Source organism: Charadrius vociferus, unplaced genomic scaffold, assembly GCF_000708025.1.
Source record: "Charadrius vociferus isolate BGI_N301 unplaced genomic scaffold, ASM70802v2 scaffold1492, whole genome shotgun sequence".
NCBI classification, from domain to species: domain Eukaryota; kingdom Metazoa; phylum Chordata; class Aves; order Charadriiformes; family Charadriidae; genus Charadrius; species Charadrius vociferus.
Genome location: NW_009647064.1, coordinates 54,560 through 71,099, shown reverse-complemented (window position 1 = coordinate 71,099; position 16,540 = coordinate 54,560). Strand labels below are relative to the sequence as shown.

The following is a 16,540-nucleotide window of genomic DNA, read 5'->3' as shown; positions in this document are numbered from 1 at the left end:
GGTGAAGTTGCACACACAGATGAGTTGTCTACAGAGTCACGTAAATCTCTTTGTTTTCGTATCATCTCCTACTGTTTATCTCCTGTCATGAAAGCAGTTTAAGTGTCACAATCTGCTCCTACCTGGGTGAACTGGAGTTAAGCTAAACCAGCAACATAATTCTGTGCAGTCACACGCTTTTCCCCCCGCATGACTACACACCATAGCTGCTGATACCCTGTTTGAGAGAGTTGTGTTTGCTTATTAGGAAAATAGAATTGTTTCAAAGGAGTCGCAGAACTAGTACCTTGTAATCTTTTGCCTTGAGGCCGGATCAATAGGACTGCGGTTTCGATACTCTGCAGAGCAAGACGGAAGGACCCATAAGAAGGCCATCTGCTGGGAAAGCAGTAAAACTTTCTGACCTTGGGTCTGCAAGTATTTGCTGTGCTTTAAACAGAAACTACTGCAGATAAAATAATAAATATAACTTAGTCTAGCAGAAGCTGAAGAAAATATATGGAAGCCTGTAAAGCAGAAAGCATGTTATTGTAAGTGTGCAGGCAAAGGAACAAGAGCTAGAGGCACGGCCGATAAAGAGTTAGATACGGACAAACAATAAGCAGGGTACAGCAATTCATCCAAGACTAACAAGGTTCTACACAGGACACCTGCGGTATGCTAGAGGGGGCGATCAGGAAACATGCAGATACAGCATTTAAAGATATGCAGTAGGAGCTGAATGTCTTGTGGTGGTAGTGACTGACATTAAGTGCACCTTGTGCATGGATAAACTAACCAATTAACACATATACAATTGACACTGCAAGGAGAAAGCACGATCCAGCATGCAAGGAACAGACTACAGTGTATGGAAAAGGGAACCATGGCTCAGATTCAGGCTGCTGGACAGATGAACAAGGCCTTCTGCGTTCCCTTTGGTTACCATAAAGAATCATCATAATTTCTTCCAGTCTTAGCATAAGCAATCTTTGGAGCTGTCAGAGCTTCTTGCCTGACTCTAACTTTGCTAATTGTCTTTAAAATGGGTTAGTTTTAAGTCTTATATAAGATTTGTTCCAAATAACTCATGCTGTTGTATCACTTGGCTTTTAGAAACGATTCTTTGCTTCCAAACACTAACAGAAGAGCTTTCCATTCAGGAACACCTCTCCTTTTTGTTTTAAGTAATGTGCTAGAGAAAGGCTGACTGAAGGAGCTACAGTAATAGAGAAATAGCCTCACACACAGCCCAGTTCAATAAGGAGACAGAACACAGAACTGTCATGTAAAATTACAGACAAATACATTAAGCTACCACGATGGCTTACTAAATGAAATCATAATTGCTCACTCTGCCGTGCTCTAATAGTAGCACATGGAGAAGAAAATCTTAGTGTTTTAAATAAAGAGGGCAAGGAGTCTTCAGAATGTAAAGCAACTTGATTTTCAATATCAAATTTTTTTTCATTAAGAGATTAGTAAATTCACCCGAAAGTAAACTTTATGAAAAAGCTGGTGCATATTCTTCACAAATACAAAGAATTGTCTGGCACAAACTTGAATTGAAAGGACTTTTTTTTTTTTCCTTGAAAAAATAAATCTTTGACTAGCAGTGCCCTGTATGGGCACTGCACCTGACCTGTTTGTATCCATGAAACTGTTAAGACTTCATCAAACTTGTTTCCCCTTTGTGGTTAAATGCTCTTTATTACCTCTTATTTTTAGTGTCTGCAATACCTATTCAGAAAAATTGCTGCCTTCTATCTTTAGAACACACCTAATCCTTAGAATATAGCTTCCAGTTAAAAAGCAGTCAAGAAGGACAATGTATTGTAAAAGAATAAGAAAGCTCATTTCACATTAGCAATTAGCCTATTTACATTAATTATTCAATTGCCTCATTCTACAATTTCCCTGCTGTTCTCTTGTGCTTCCTTTCTCCTTGCAGCATGTTACAGCTCACATTACCTCAGTTTGATACTTTGCTCCTTTCCAAGGGGAGCCATGAGTCTAAAACATTTATTTTGTTTGCTAATAACCTGTCTGTGTAGACACTTTGGAACTGTAATGGCACTAGAAAAACAATTCCAAAGCCTTCAAAAGAACTAACAGACTGAAACAGTCATTATGACCTAAGTGGAATGACTCAGTATAGGAAGGATCATCTTATTTCTTAGAAAACAGCAAAACACCTCTCATTTCTTAAGGAAGAAGCTGAGAACTGAACTAGAGCTGATGAAGTATTTGGGTTTTGTCATGTAGTTATGGTTCTGACTTGACTTGAGACATCCATAATCAAGTACCAGCATCTACCATGGGATCTAAGCGCTTAACTCCAAATACTGTACTAGCTTTGAAAAGTGCTATCAGAACATCCAGTAGATGTTTGATAGGAATATGTTCTGGAAATATAAAAAATAGTGTTTCATCTCACAGCAAGTAAACAGATTATCATGGCTCTAAAAACTATGTGTGAATCCATCCATACAGAGAATATATATAAACCTGCAAGGACAAACTGGTTCTTGTATAGTGCCCCAATAAAACCTGTACGTGTAGGTTATAAACATTACTGCTTTATAATTATTTCAAAGTAAAGTAAAATTACAGTATTATGCCCATTTAAAGGCCATGGTGCGAAACCAGAGTAAGCCCGTCATCAGTCCTTCAAATGCCAGACAGATTTTCCAGCCTGACTTGTCTCATACAGTGTTTATTAACCCCTTTAGACAATGCAACAGAAGGCTCTCATTCATCCTGCATAACCACTGTCATATGAATATCATTCGTCTCGGTGCCTGAATTCAGCAGTGATGAAAAGCACCGGACTAAGCAGCCTTGGAAAATAATGTGCTCTGTTTAACCACAGAACAGGGACAAAAGGGGTGTCAGCAGCGCACGCCTCCCCACTGGAGCCTAACAGTATGCCTCAACCCATTTTCTAATGTAGGGTTATGTGACAAGAGCGTAATTTGGTGTCCAAACTTGTTCCATTTCTGTTCTTCCTGCCAAGATTCCCAGCAAAGGTAACATTCACGCCTAACAATGTTTTTGGAGAAATCCACACGGATTAGGAATGATGATTAATACTAAATGACTGTGGCATTACTCGTTTTACACAAAATCATCAAGATGGCAATAACGGTCAGCCTGTGTCGCCTGGGTGTATCTCTGCAGCAGTCACAGGCTACAAAGTCTACAGGTATTTAAGTGCTGAATTCCCTGATTCCATTCCAGATGTTTCCCAATCACAGAATGTTTTAGATACCAACCTTTGCATATAGCTATTTTTCTGATGCATCTTTCAAGGCCTGTGGAAGGCAGTGGAAAAGCTCTCAATGAATTCAGGAGATTTTTAACAAGATCTTGACTCTTTTTCCCAATGAAGTAACCCATCGACAGAAATTCTAGAAGGGAAAAAAATCCCAGACCCCTGGGACTCAGTTTACTTAAGCAGAGAATCTATCCGTGCACTTTCTCAAATAGATGTAAAAGCTAGATAACAATAAAGGAGTGAATTAGAAAATAGATCATTAATATCAAGAAGGCTGTACTTCTGCAGGTTTTACAGCAATTGTTTTACATCTTCCTCACATGAACTCATTGAATAATTGGGAGGTTCTTCAACAGCAGAAGAAAAAGTGTGCTTTTACGTTCAAAGCAGCAAACGCCATTCACCGTTAGATGTTTTTCAAAGCAAACCACTGCCTTTTCTGTGACCCTTAGAAAAATATTATAATACAAGCTATATTTTATAAGCTATTTTCCTCACACTTAACTATACCAATATGCCCAGTGTTGCCGTTGCTTTCAAGGACTCAAAATTAGTAGACTTTCAGAAATACTAAGTCTTGAATCCTTTACTGAGAGCATCTGATTTGCAGAACCATTGTCGCTATTTAGGTCTGCTAGATTTTCCTCTTGAAAACAAGTTTCTTCCTGAAAACAATATTAGCCATCCGAAATTAAACCTTGATCTATAAACATTTACAACATGATCCTGTTAAGCTGAAAACTGTCTTCCCTGACTCCCCTGACCTCAGGGATTACTCAGCTTCTGCTTCTTTCAGCATTTTTCCATCCATCCTTCAACTTGCTCTGATCAGCTTCTTCACAGCTTGGCCCTCCCTTAGCCAGCGACTGCACCGCCACCCTGACTTCCCTTGATAAGAATAGTTCTCCACAATAGGACCCATGCTACTGCAATTACCTTTTAAAGGTACAACCTTTAGGGCAACTACCTCATGTTTCCAGATCTGTGATATCAGCCTCTGAACTTTCCTTTCAACCTGAAGGCAAGTAGAGATCTGATAGCACTACAGTAATGTAGTAACTTCCTGGTTATCAAAATGATCAGAATTTGCCTTTGACTAAATTTAGACCAATTTCTTAGTTTTCATAGTAAAAAAATCGAAGGCATAATTTTCACTCAAACCTAAGGCAACTTTTAAATAATACAAAAGAAACAGCTGGTTTTTGTACAAAAGATATAGACACCAACTACCTTATATCTCAAGACAGTCTCAGTGACACCTTAATCACTTACGCTGATTCTCCTTTATGTTGGCAGTTTGAGAACTGTGCATCATTGCACTGTAGCCACTAAGTGAGCATAAGCCACAAAAAAGAGATTCATTGCTTCCCAATCCAAATGAAGTAAAGATCATCTTAATTTTATGGTTTCTGAAGGGATTAAAGGTGGTTTCAAGTTATAAATAACATTTCAAAATAGATATTTAAAAATAACGTCTTTTTCTTTAGAAACTTAAAAAAGATCATCCTATATTGAAGGGGTAAGTGATCTAGTTTTGGGCAAGGGTCTATTACTCAAAGATAGCAAAAATAATAGAATCCAAAATTCAGCTGAACATCGCAGATTGTATCTTTAACGTTATTTTTTTTTAATCAAGAAAACAGTAAAACCTACTCAAAATGAGCTAAAAACATATTAGTGAAGTTCAGATAAGTGACGATAATTTCAAGAGAGAAACAGAGATGGACAAAGTTGAAGCTGATATTTGTTTTAGAAATAACTTCTTGTGATTAAGGAATGAAATGCTCAGATTTGAAAAGACTTTTCTTTACTACAGATTTTACAACTCCACTTCAAATTAAACTAAATCATTAAATCACTAATTTTTAGTGATTCTTCAAATGAATACAAAAGGAAAACTTCAGGTACATTAAGTATGCCATATGTTACCCTGCTTCACATACCATGAAAATGCCCCAGACAATACATATTTTAAAACAGAATTCAGATCAGTTTGATGACTTAACGTGGGAAATATGTCAAATGTATGAGGGTAAAGACATTTTTGCATTATTTTTTTGGACTTTGTTATTTTAGCCAAACACATCTGTCTCAAACCTTCACCTCTGTATAATTCAAAAATATCGTATGGCCATAGTACAATTTGAAGACAGTGAATCGGCTAATGCTTGACTTTAGCTAAAAAGCTGAACAACCTGGCAGTAAGCAGGTAAGCAAAGGTCCGTTGCCCTCAGCAAAAACATGTAATTCTGTAACAAACTAATATCTACTTTTTCAGTACGGCTGTAAAAGATCTTAGTGCATTGCATTCAAAAAGCCCTTAACATGAGACAGAATATTATCCTCCCATTTTATGGTCCAAAACTGGGATATAAGAAAATACAGAAGTTGTTCAAGGATGTGAAGGACCTGATTATACCTGTTTTGAGAGATACTTGAGGTTTTAAGAACCTGTCATCAGAATACTGGACAACATTAAATAATGGGCAGCAGTTCTTCCCACAGAAACGTCCACCTGTTCAAATGCTGAAGATATTATTGCCCCATTGGCTCAAGTGGTTAGCCATAATTCTGGGCTTTGCAGAATAGCTTTCATTTGTATTGCCAATTTCTTATAGAAGTCATATACTTAATAAGAAGTTCATAAAGAACAGGAAGAAGTTATCTGGCTGAATCAAAAACTTTTTGTGTGCCTTCTCCTCCCCACCTCCCCCTGCCTCCAAATTGGAGGACAATTCAATGAAAAGGTTTTGTGGTTTTTTTTCTGAAAAAAAGAAGTTAAAGTATGTCAATACTTTCTAACATTTTGCGCTGGGCTTTTTGTTTGTTTGTTTTTCCTCCAAGTTTGTCTACATTACAAAATGTAACATAAACACTATAAAACATTGACTACTGCATCTGTAAGAACCTGATGTTTACCTTCCACCGCTCCAGAAGAGTTACACAGCAGCTGAATTGTTCACTAAGGATTACGACAAATCTGACCAGAGCTGCAGAAGGTAAAACAGCTAACCCAGCAAATAGGTACCAAAGCAGCATTCATGTGCATCTCTGCAAAGAACACCACTGAGCTTTGTGCTGGGAATCTCTCTCAATTATCTTTGTCAGGCTCCTTGAGTGGGAGGAGGACACAAAGGTACTTTGCTCACTTTTATAAATGTCATTGGACAGTTACATTTTCTTAAGATACGAATGGCACGATCTGAGAAAATAAGGATCATGAATTCTCTATTCTTGCAATGATTAACAGGCTAATCCAAAAGCCACTGAAGTTAGTAGAAAGACTGCACAGGTGTTAGCTCAAGCTCAGATGCCACCTTTACTGAAGGCATGAATTATGTTCATACCTACTGACGTCAATTTATGTGGCTGTGACCTTCCCCCAAGCGGGGAAAACATCTACCATTGGACCACACAGAAAGATCACGGTTGAAAATACTTTTGAAAAATGTCCACAGATGAAACTGTAATCAGTTTGCCTCTCAGAAAGAAACCACATCAAATGTCTTTTGTAGGAAAACAAAAAGCCCCGTCTGCATCTTTGTTCATAAGAAATGGAAGTGAGTAGCATTTACAAGTTACTCATGACTGGCTTCAGTGTCTTTGACTAATTAAGCCAATAAATATAGCAGCTTGCTGATGTCTTTTAACACGTAAGGATTTGCGTATCATAAAAAGAAATCTGAAATACATGACACATTAAACTTGTTTGTCCTTGGCCGGTTCAGTTTAGAACGCCCACACATCTTCATTTTATGCTTACAGAATCATGAAAATAGGATCAGGGTCAGCTTAGTGCTTTGAACAAAGAAATATCAGACTCACTAAAAGCAGCAAAGAAAAAATATTGAGATATAACTTTAAAGTCTTTCCAGTCCCTCAATTATGTCAGCTATTAAGCCAGAGTTCTTAGGTTTTTTTCATGTTTAAGGATAACAAATATAAAGATCATTGATAATACCTAATACAAATACCTAATGCAAATAAGACATCTTACCTGTAAATTTGATATCAAAGATTCGGCTGCATAGCAAATACTATACAGAGCAAAAGCCTCAGAGATGGTAGGAACAAATTATGGATCTGAACAGGAATTGTTTTTCCCCATTTCATTAAAACTGCCTAAAATCATATACTCCCAAGTCTTTCTGAGAAAAATCGAGATCTTTCAATAGTTTTTGTTTGCAAAAGAAAGCAGCGAGAAAGAAAAAATGCTACCCTGGCTTAGAAAGTACAACAGGGATTAAAAAGATGTGAGTTCAAGTCCTTCTTGCACATCAGGTAAACCAAAAACTTGAATATCAGTCATCCACATACCATATTACTACAGTATTTACAGTTTATTTTGGAGTCCTCCTCAACCTATCTTGGTCTCATTCCTCCTGCCTGGCTTGCTCTTTTACAGCAAGTATATTTTGGTGAAAATATTCCTGAAAAAACTTTGGGGATATGAGTCACAAATTAGTCTACTTAATCAGAAAAAAGAAACCAGGAACATCATATACTAATAATAGGAATGATGCAAAAATCTTGTTTTAACAGGCACCAGGTTTCACAATGTCAGTAGACATTCCTTTTTGTGATGAAGGCTGGCAAGATTTATTTCCTGTGTGTACACTTACAGGTCTATATATAAGAAATGAAGGATTGGTGTATTACCATGAAACCATTGAGCAATCCTGTTGGTGTTCCTCTCAAACCCAGCACGTCGAGGGATCTGCTCTTCTTTGAACCAGCGAATGATGACATCTCGGGAAAAGGGTCTAGAAGGACGCTCCCAGATGTTACTGCATTGAAAGGCAAGTAATTACAGAAGAGAGTCATACAGAAAATTAGTAGTGTATCAAAGCAAGGGACAATATAAATATTAATCTCATTTTGTATATATTTACGAAATGTACAGCTACAAAATGTTCTGTGTAATGCTGTTCAGTAGAGCTCATTGAACAATTTTAACCTTTTTAAAATTTGTTAAAATTATTTTGAGTTTTTATGGAAATCAGAACATTTTGATTTTACATTTGCCATGGAACCTTAAACATTTTCTTAAGCACAGAACTTAAATTGAGAAACAATTTACCACAAAAGATGCAATGGCCACTTCAGTCAGCTTACCTTTTCCACCTCATTTTTATTCCTATCTACATACTGAAAAGCAAAGTTTATTTTAGGAGTATACTCCTTTTCACTGGCAAGAAATTCCAAACCAGAATCAGCTATAATAGGTTCTGTATCCAAACCATTGAGCGCAACTGAAGGAATGTTTTGTTTAAACTCTTATGGTCCCTTTGCATTCTTTACCTGCCAGCCTCCCCTTAACGCTTCTACTACTTTCTATGCATTTTAGATTATTTGCGGTAGTAGGAGATAAATCAGGTAAAATATGGGGAAAATCCATCTAGCTACCCCAAATAAAGACTAAGGTATATTATATCGAATGAAAGCATGACTACGTTCCAGCTAAGCACTTAGTCTCATTTACCCTGGTAACAGTAATAAAAGGGAGGTTTTACAATGGGTTTCTGAATAGTTTGAAATCCCATGGGTTTCTGGGTACTCAAACTGTTAGCACAAATTACCAAATCTTCATCACTCTTCTTCAGATAAACAGGACGAAGGCTAGTGTGGGTATGTCTACTTATACTGTAATTTCACTTTCATTTGGCGAGACATACACTTCACAGTGCTCAGTACAGTAGCTGGCTACATACTTCTAGCTTTCCTACTCCACCTGCCATGGAGCTGCCAGTTAATATATATTTCTAGTCTAAAATTAGAATGTCAGCTCAGAAGTCACCAAACAGTGTTAAACTAATTTGTGAGATAATCAAAAACCCTCAAAACCAATCAAGGTTTCGCAATTCAAGACAGCAAGGTGCTCTTTAGAAAGGAATTAAAGTTTGAAGATATGCAGCTGAGTCTTCCTTCCAGCTTGTCTTACTATGACTAAAACTAGTGATTGATTCTGTTGATATCAAGTGATAAAGCCCACAGTGAATGTAATAGTTATTGCTAAATTACATAGAAATGTGTGAGTAGATCTGACCAATATTCACCATAAGATTTGAAGATACAACCATGAGTGAGGAGAGAAAGTGAGAATTCAGCTATAGACACATATTAAAAAAACCAAACATGTGTTGCTTATTTCTATTTTTTAATATTTCCTGTAAAGAAACAAGAAATTTTGAATTCCAGGGCTGTACAGTCCATTCTTGTTTCTTAACTAATTTGTCTCTAATTCAGTTTAGTTTTGAAAAACTTGTCAAATCCGTAATTTTTTCTGCCCTGGGCCAAATCTCAAAATCGCAGTTGCTATACCACTGCTGTGGTCGAGCTTGTCCAGTAGGGGCAGGAAGAAAGAAATACAACCAGTGAAGTAAAAATAAAAAACCCACTGTAGGCAAAAGGATAAAAGTGACTAAGCGGGCAAAAGAGTTTCATTAGGAAGAGAAGACTGAGCAAAATAAGAAAGACAGCAGGAAAAAAATGGAATGGAAACTTTCTAAACTATATAGAAATTATAAGAAAGAGAGATCTCAAGTAAAAATAAAAGAACACGATTTTCATGCGACTTTTAAAAGGAAAAGTATGGCAAGGTAAACACTAAAGGAGCTATGTTTCACGCTGAAAAACTTCGAGATGTAACACTGAACCCACATTCCCTTGAGGCAAAAAATCTGTCTCACACTAGTGGTAAATAAGAACATACTGTGCATCTCCTCCTTGACCACCCGGCCCACTGGCAAAGTAATATTTTAGATACACATCTGCTCCTGATTTACCGTAACACTGTTAGGTGTGAGAAGTTGAATTATATATATTTATGTATGTTCACTATTAAAGCACATGTTTAAAGCAACTTTTATTTTTCTTGATACCTTCACAATTAAATCACAGACACCAACAAAGAGGAGTCTTAAGAAATAAGAAAAATAAATACTGCCTGTTTTTTGAAGTATAGGCATAGCTTAGAAACAGAGAAATAGTACAGAACATGAGCTGGATGATAACGATCAGAATATTTTGCAGCTTTTTTCCTGGCCCTTTTTGAAAAGGATCCCATCTAGCACCACCAAATTCTATAGTAAATAACCTCACAGCAGAAGCTCAGAACTTCAGGTCAAGGTTATGGACCATCTTTTTCCAAATCTGCCATTTTTACTAGTGTTTTTATTACTTCAATTTGAAGACGACGTTAAGTAGTTTGGAAAAACAATGAGAATTCCTTTGACAAGTTGATTTGATGGTAACTTTAAAGATCCTGCTCTCTCTGACAGTAGAATTCTGATTCCTCCTCAAACTGGGAGTTTTGGCAGCTGTTACCGGAGAGTTTCTGTGTCTCAACACAGTAGAGCAAAGAACTTGTCAAAGCAGAACACATTTCCAAACAATGAGGGACTGATTCTCTCTGGTGCTGCACTGAGTGGTAAAGAAAAAAAAGGTAATGGGATTCTTTCCTTTCTGAGCTTGGATATCGGTTATTGCGATTATTTATTTATTTAGCATTTCATACTATCAACCTGCCAGTGACAACATTGCCTTTATCACCACATGAAGCCAAATAAACAGTATAAGATATAAGCAGGAAATGACTACAGTGACTAGTCAACTTCCTAGCATCCACCTACCAGTTTGGATTCTTTTCCTCTTTTACAATTCATGGAGGTCCCTAAATATTCAGATGAAAGATTAATAACCACCAAAGACACTTTATTTTGCCTGAAAAAAAAACCTTAAAATCCCTGAAACTTAGGAGTATGACAGCTCTCTGTAAAATGTTTCAAAGAGCTGTTAAGCAGCAGGCAGTCTCAGGCTTGAGGCTTAAGACTTGCCTAAGAATTTGTCCATTTGACTTCTCCATATCACAGCCTTGCATACTAGTCTCATACTGACTTTTGAAGGACCTATCTCTCTGTCTGTGAACTCTACGAAATCTGTCTGAAAAATAAATGGCATTTACAGAATCACAGAATCACAGAATGGTTAGGGTTGGAAGGGACCTCTGGAGATCATCCAGTCCAACCCCGCTGCCAGAGCAGGGTCATCTACAACAGGATGCACAGGACAGCGTCCAGGCGGGTTTTGAATGTCTCCAGAGTGGGAGACTCCACCACCTCTCTGGGCAGCCTGTGCCAGTGCTCCACTACCCTCAAAGTAAAGAAGTTCCTTCTCATGTTAAGATGGAACTTCCTATGTTCAAGCTTGTGCCCGTTACCCCTCATCCTATCACTGGGCACCACTGAAGAAAGACTGCTCCCATCCCCCTGGCATCCTCCCGTTAAGTATTTGTAAGTATTAATAAGATCCCCCCTCAATCTTCTTTTCTCTAGACTAAAGAGACCCAAGTCCCTCAGCCTTTCTCCATAAGAGAGATGTTCCAATCCCCTAATCATCTTCGTTGCCCTTTGCTGGACCCTCTCCAGCAGTTCCCTGTCCTTCTTGAACTGGGGAGCCCAGAACTGGATGCAGTGATTTAGTTTATATTAAGTATTCAACCTGGTTTCATTTCTCTTTAAACATTCTTTTTCTGGTCATAGTGAAAGAGCAAGACTGAGAACTTCCAGCAACAGAAGAAGAGCTTGCTGAAATGGTGGGGATTGGAGAGGGAGCAATTCAACAGAAAACTATTTCAAAGGCACTCCTGTACAAACCAACCTGGATGCTGTAGAGAGGGACAGCAAAGGACTTGCACTGTTGTTGTTCAGTTTTATCTCCTGATCATTATTCAGGCTTGTACCCTGGAACAAATTACTCAGGCCAGCCACTCTTCCTTTCTGGATGGCACGCAAGGATTGTCGTCGGTATTCGTCCCGGGCCCTGCGTGCTTTGTGGCTCCTTTCCTCATCTGCAGCTTTGGAGCGGCGCACTGGGTGGAACGAATGGGAAAGGTGGGGAGGAGAGACTTTAGAAATACAAACAGCCATTTATCCCTTTCCTTATAGAACAACTTACTATCTTTATTCCTTAAATGTCCTGATTTTAAGAACGTTCAAATTACAATGGACTACCAAAGCAATGGCTAACTGAATGACTTCCCTGATGCTTCAAATACAGGCCCACCACTAGAAGCAGCATGCCAGGCTTGAGCTATCAATATCTGATCACTACTGGCAATAACTGAGCCTCTACATACTGCGATTACATCTGACACTTGCTTTGGCTGTAATAAAAGAAATTCTGTTTCGGGACATCTTTTCCACTGGCAGTGCACCAAGTTTTATGTTTCAAGAAAGAATGTAAACTACTGCTTAAAATAAAGTCTGTGTTTCACAGAATTCTTTGCCGCCATGCACATAACTAGAATTGCAGGAGCTACTCCCAAAATTTACAGCTATAAAAACTAACACGTAGGACACGCTTTTTGTTGTTAATGTTGCTTTCTTTCCGAAAGGCACGTGCTATCTTTTTTACAGTACTTAGTCACAGAAGTCTCTGTCTCGAAAATTGCAGCCTAAAAAATGGTTTCAGTAACAATGGAGAAATTAATAGCCATCGGAAAGGGGGTGCTGATGCTATGGATGGGGTTATCTCACACTTACGTCTCCAAAATCACATATAAAGAACCAGAATCTGCACTGGAAGATACACACCTATCAAAGGCACTGATCACGGAGTTACGTATTTCCATAACCTGAAATGAGACTGCTGCTCTGGCCATTACAGGCCAGACATCTTTCACTAAAACTTCTTAATTTTAGAACGAATGTACTAACAGTCCTGTGTTCAAAATGGTGTAACTCAAATGCACTGAGAAGAATTCTACTGCACACACTCGTCATCTATCAGCTCTTTTCTGGTGCCTCAAGGCCCATTTTGGCGATTTTTTTTGAGACACAAATAACTTCAGGCCGGCAAATTATTCCAGTACAAAACAAACTTTAACATCCAGTGAAGCACATATTAAAGAAGCAAGCCATTGCCTCCAGTAGCAATTATCAATCCTGCCATGACTATCCTGGCTGAGATCGTACCCAATTCATAAAGTGCACACACTGTTTCTTACTCTACTGTGATTGTACCTGTGACTAGGAATGCATGACATAATACCAGACAGCTGCATTTCATTAGGCTGTTTGCATGCCTCTGGTTTACACTCCTGATTTAAAGCAAGCAGGAGTATAAATGGATTTGTCCAAATTATGAGAAGGTTTAATGGAATCAAGAAATAAAAGCATTCAAAGCAAAATGAAACAAAATAAAGCCCTTGGGCAAATAAGGGGAAAGAGAAAAGACCTCTAAGCTTGGAATTATATCACATTGTCATAGGTAGAAAAGTATACAGGACTAAAAGCTCTCAAGATAGCATAATAAATGAGTTACAGATGCTTCATATGTATACGACTGGCAGGATTGCTGTTTCACTTAACTATATACCCTGTAGTTTTAGCTAAAGACAGTAACAAGCAACTGTACAGAATAGAAAACATGAGTAACGGGTTTCACTATTTATCTCACAGGTCATTATTTTTAAGGGTAGATAATGTCACGTAAATATGCTACTTCAACTGCTCAAATATATTAGTAACAAAATTTCTGTGATTTATCCTTTCTAAAACCACTCAGTAATAGCTGCTTTAAATGCGGACTTTGCGTTTGCAACAACATGAGAGACAGCAAGGAAGATGAGTGCAATGCAGCTTAGCAAGACATTTAGAAACAGTCATTGTTTGTCACAATCACGGTATACAGATCGAGGGCAGACTGCCTGGGGCTTTCTGGGATTCTTTTCTACTGATGTACAGGCTGCCTGGTAATGAAAAAGGCAAGGTATCTTCATGCCCCGCCTTTCTCAGCAATAGATACTCTTTTCAACAGACATTCCTACTGTATTTTTGCTAGCTAATAAATCTATACTATCAGAAGCTAGTGAGCTGGACTACATTTCCCAAAATAGTATCAAATTTTAGTATTTCTTATCACAAAACAATGGGGAGAGGTAGCACAGTTTGCAACTGTCAAATATCAACATTACAAAAGCCTTTTCTTTCAAAATGTATGAAAATGTATGAAATGCAACCTTCCCTATCCATACATATATATGTATATGTGTTTACATATATGTACATACCCATATTTCTGTCTGTATATATGTTGGGACAGGAAAGGCTGCATGCCATAGATATCTAAATGCATGCACGCATGTAGATTTTTTAATATATATACATATATAGGCATCTCACATTATGAAGAATTTTTATTGAAGAAATTTTATCTGAAGAATTGTATCAATGACCGTAGGGACACATAGGGTCTCTTAATCTTCATTACTTGAGTCCTGATTTTCTCCCTATCCCATTCCTTATAGTTATTCCCAGAAAACCTCTCTCTCTTTCCTCACATTCCTCTATCTTTAGGAGTTGTCTAGCACAGCTCCTACTGTGGATCTGGTCAAGGGACTTTGTATCGGGTAAATAATCAAAGTCACTGGCATCCACCACTGGTTTTGGTGACTGGGAGTAGTACTGTGGATAAAGATTCATCCAGTCACTGCGGTCAAGAATCTACAGAAAGTTCTCCACTGCACTCTAGACAAGATGATGTGTTTCACATGAACCGTCCTCCCATACCAACACCTCCCACAAATATATATATCTTGAGAAAATCACTCGAAGTCTGAAGGTAAATCTGGACATATTTCTGTAGCAGGTTTTTCTTGCAATAGAATTTAGTGAATATTCATATTTCTCTCTGAGTCTGAACCATCTCACTAGAAATTGATGCTAGAACTTGGTATCTGGATCAAGTCTAGCACAAACATTCTAAGACTGAAGAAGCCACAAATTCTGCACTCCTTGTTGTACTTCAGGACAGATCATAGCCTTTCACACAAGAAGAAAGCAAAAGTAGTCAGGACTTCTACTACTACCTTAAGTAGGAACAGATTACCTTTCTTGACTGGCTTTTACAGTAAATGTACTTCTGGCATGACCCCTGTGCAAAGCAATACATTCAATAGTCACTATTTTCAGTAGGGAGATTAGATATCTGAATGAAGTCTTCCATCCTTAAAATCTCTGAATCATCACCATAGGTCCATATATCCAGCATTAAGAATTATTACAAATAATAATCTACATTTTCTTCATCTTCCTTTTATATTATGGAATAATGTCAGGACTGACAAGACTGGTAAATGAGGAATTTGATTGATTTGTCAAACTCACAGGAAATCAACAGTCCAGCCAGATCCCATGAGTCCAGCTCCACTACCAGTTTTCTTTTCAGGGGGTGATGATACCAACAACAGGTACCTCCTCCTTCAGCGCTCGTAAAATTAAGCACACTTCTGCTCTGATGGCACTGTAACTTGTGTAGAAATGCCTGAGCTGTGTATATAGGTTAGGTACCAATATGACTGGAGCTACAGTAAAACAGGCCCAAAATGGGTTACCCAACCCTCCTGGAAAACTGGTAAAAATATCCCGACTGAAGCCTGTGATGTCATGATTACATGGTTATCATTACTAGAAATAAATAGTTTAAAGCCAGCTTGGACATGTCTACATGACCTGCAGCGTGAACATACTCTAACAACAAAGAAGAAACCGCAAAGCTTGTGTATGCAGTAGCTCTTATGATCCTATAGGTCTCAATTTGAGTTTGCCTTGTTTGCCTTGAACAGTTTACAAGAATCTGTTATTCCTCCACACTAACCTAAGTTGTCTTTTCAGTGAAAACACAAGACTGTCGTTTATATTTTCACTTAGGATTGGGAAATCCCTATTAGCGGTCCCGGCAAAGTTCTATACTAAATCTTTTGTCACAGATGAGGATTAACTCATGCTGTACTACAGCTGAAAGTGACCACATAATCTGTGAAAGACTAGGAAGTCTTCCTTTTGTATAATCTATTTTGTGCTTTTGAAGAGCTGCGAGTTACAGTCAGAGCTATGTGAAAGCAGAAAAAAAAGCGTGTGCCATGAATATGCATCCTCATTTTTCAATTATTTTGTTTCAGCTTTACCCTTGTTAATAATTCTTGGAAGTTTGTTTATGAGCAATTTGAAATGACTACTTAATAGATAAAATTCAATCTTCAAATTTTCTGAGTGCACATACAAATCACACAGTGTTTTTCCGTTTCCTAATTGGAAAATAACTTCCCACAAATACTCTGCAATATGGCTCCAGTTCAGCAATCTTCTTTTCTGAAAGCATGTGAATAATCCCATCCCTATTCAACAATGCACTCTGAGCACATACTTAAGGTTGAGCACTTGCTTAGTTGATACATAGCTGAACTGGGGACTACTCACTTTAAAATTCAGCATTTTATCAAAT

The 16,540-nt window shown here is 37.9% G+C and overlaps 1 protein-coding gene across 1 annotated transcript in view; it reads right to left on the bottom strand.

Moving 5' to 3' along the window:
* The window catches only part of SH2D4B (SH2 domain containing 4B), a 65,257-nt gene that overhangs the window by 20,187 nt on the left and 28,530 nt on the right, over positions 1-16,540 (bottom strand). Inside the window, exons 5-6 of the mRNA XM_009895790.1 lie at positions 11,915-12,125; positions 7,916-8,043 (exon numbers count right to left, since the gene is read on the bottom strand). Coding sequence (XP_009894092.1) covers positions 7,916-8,043; positions 11,915-12,125 — 339 coding nt within the window. The remainder of the gene's footprint in view (positions 1-7,915; positions 8,044-11,914; positions 12,126-16,540) is intronic.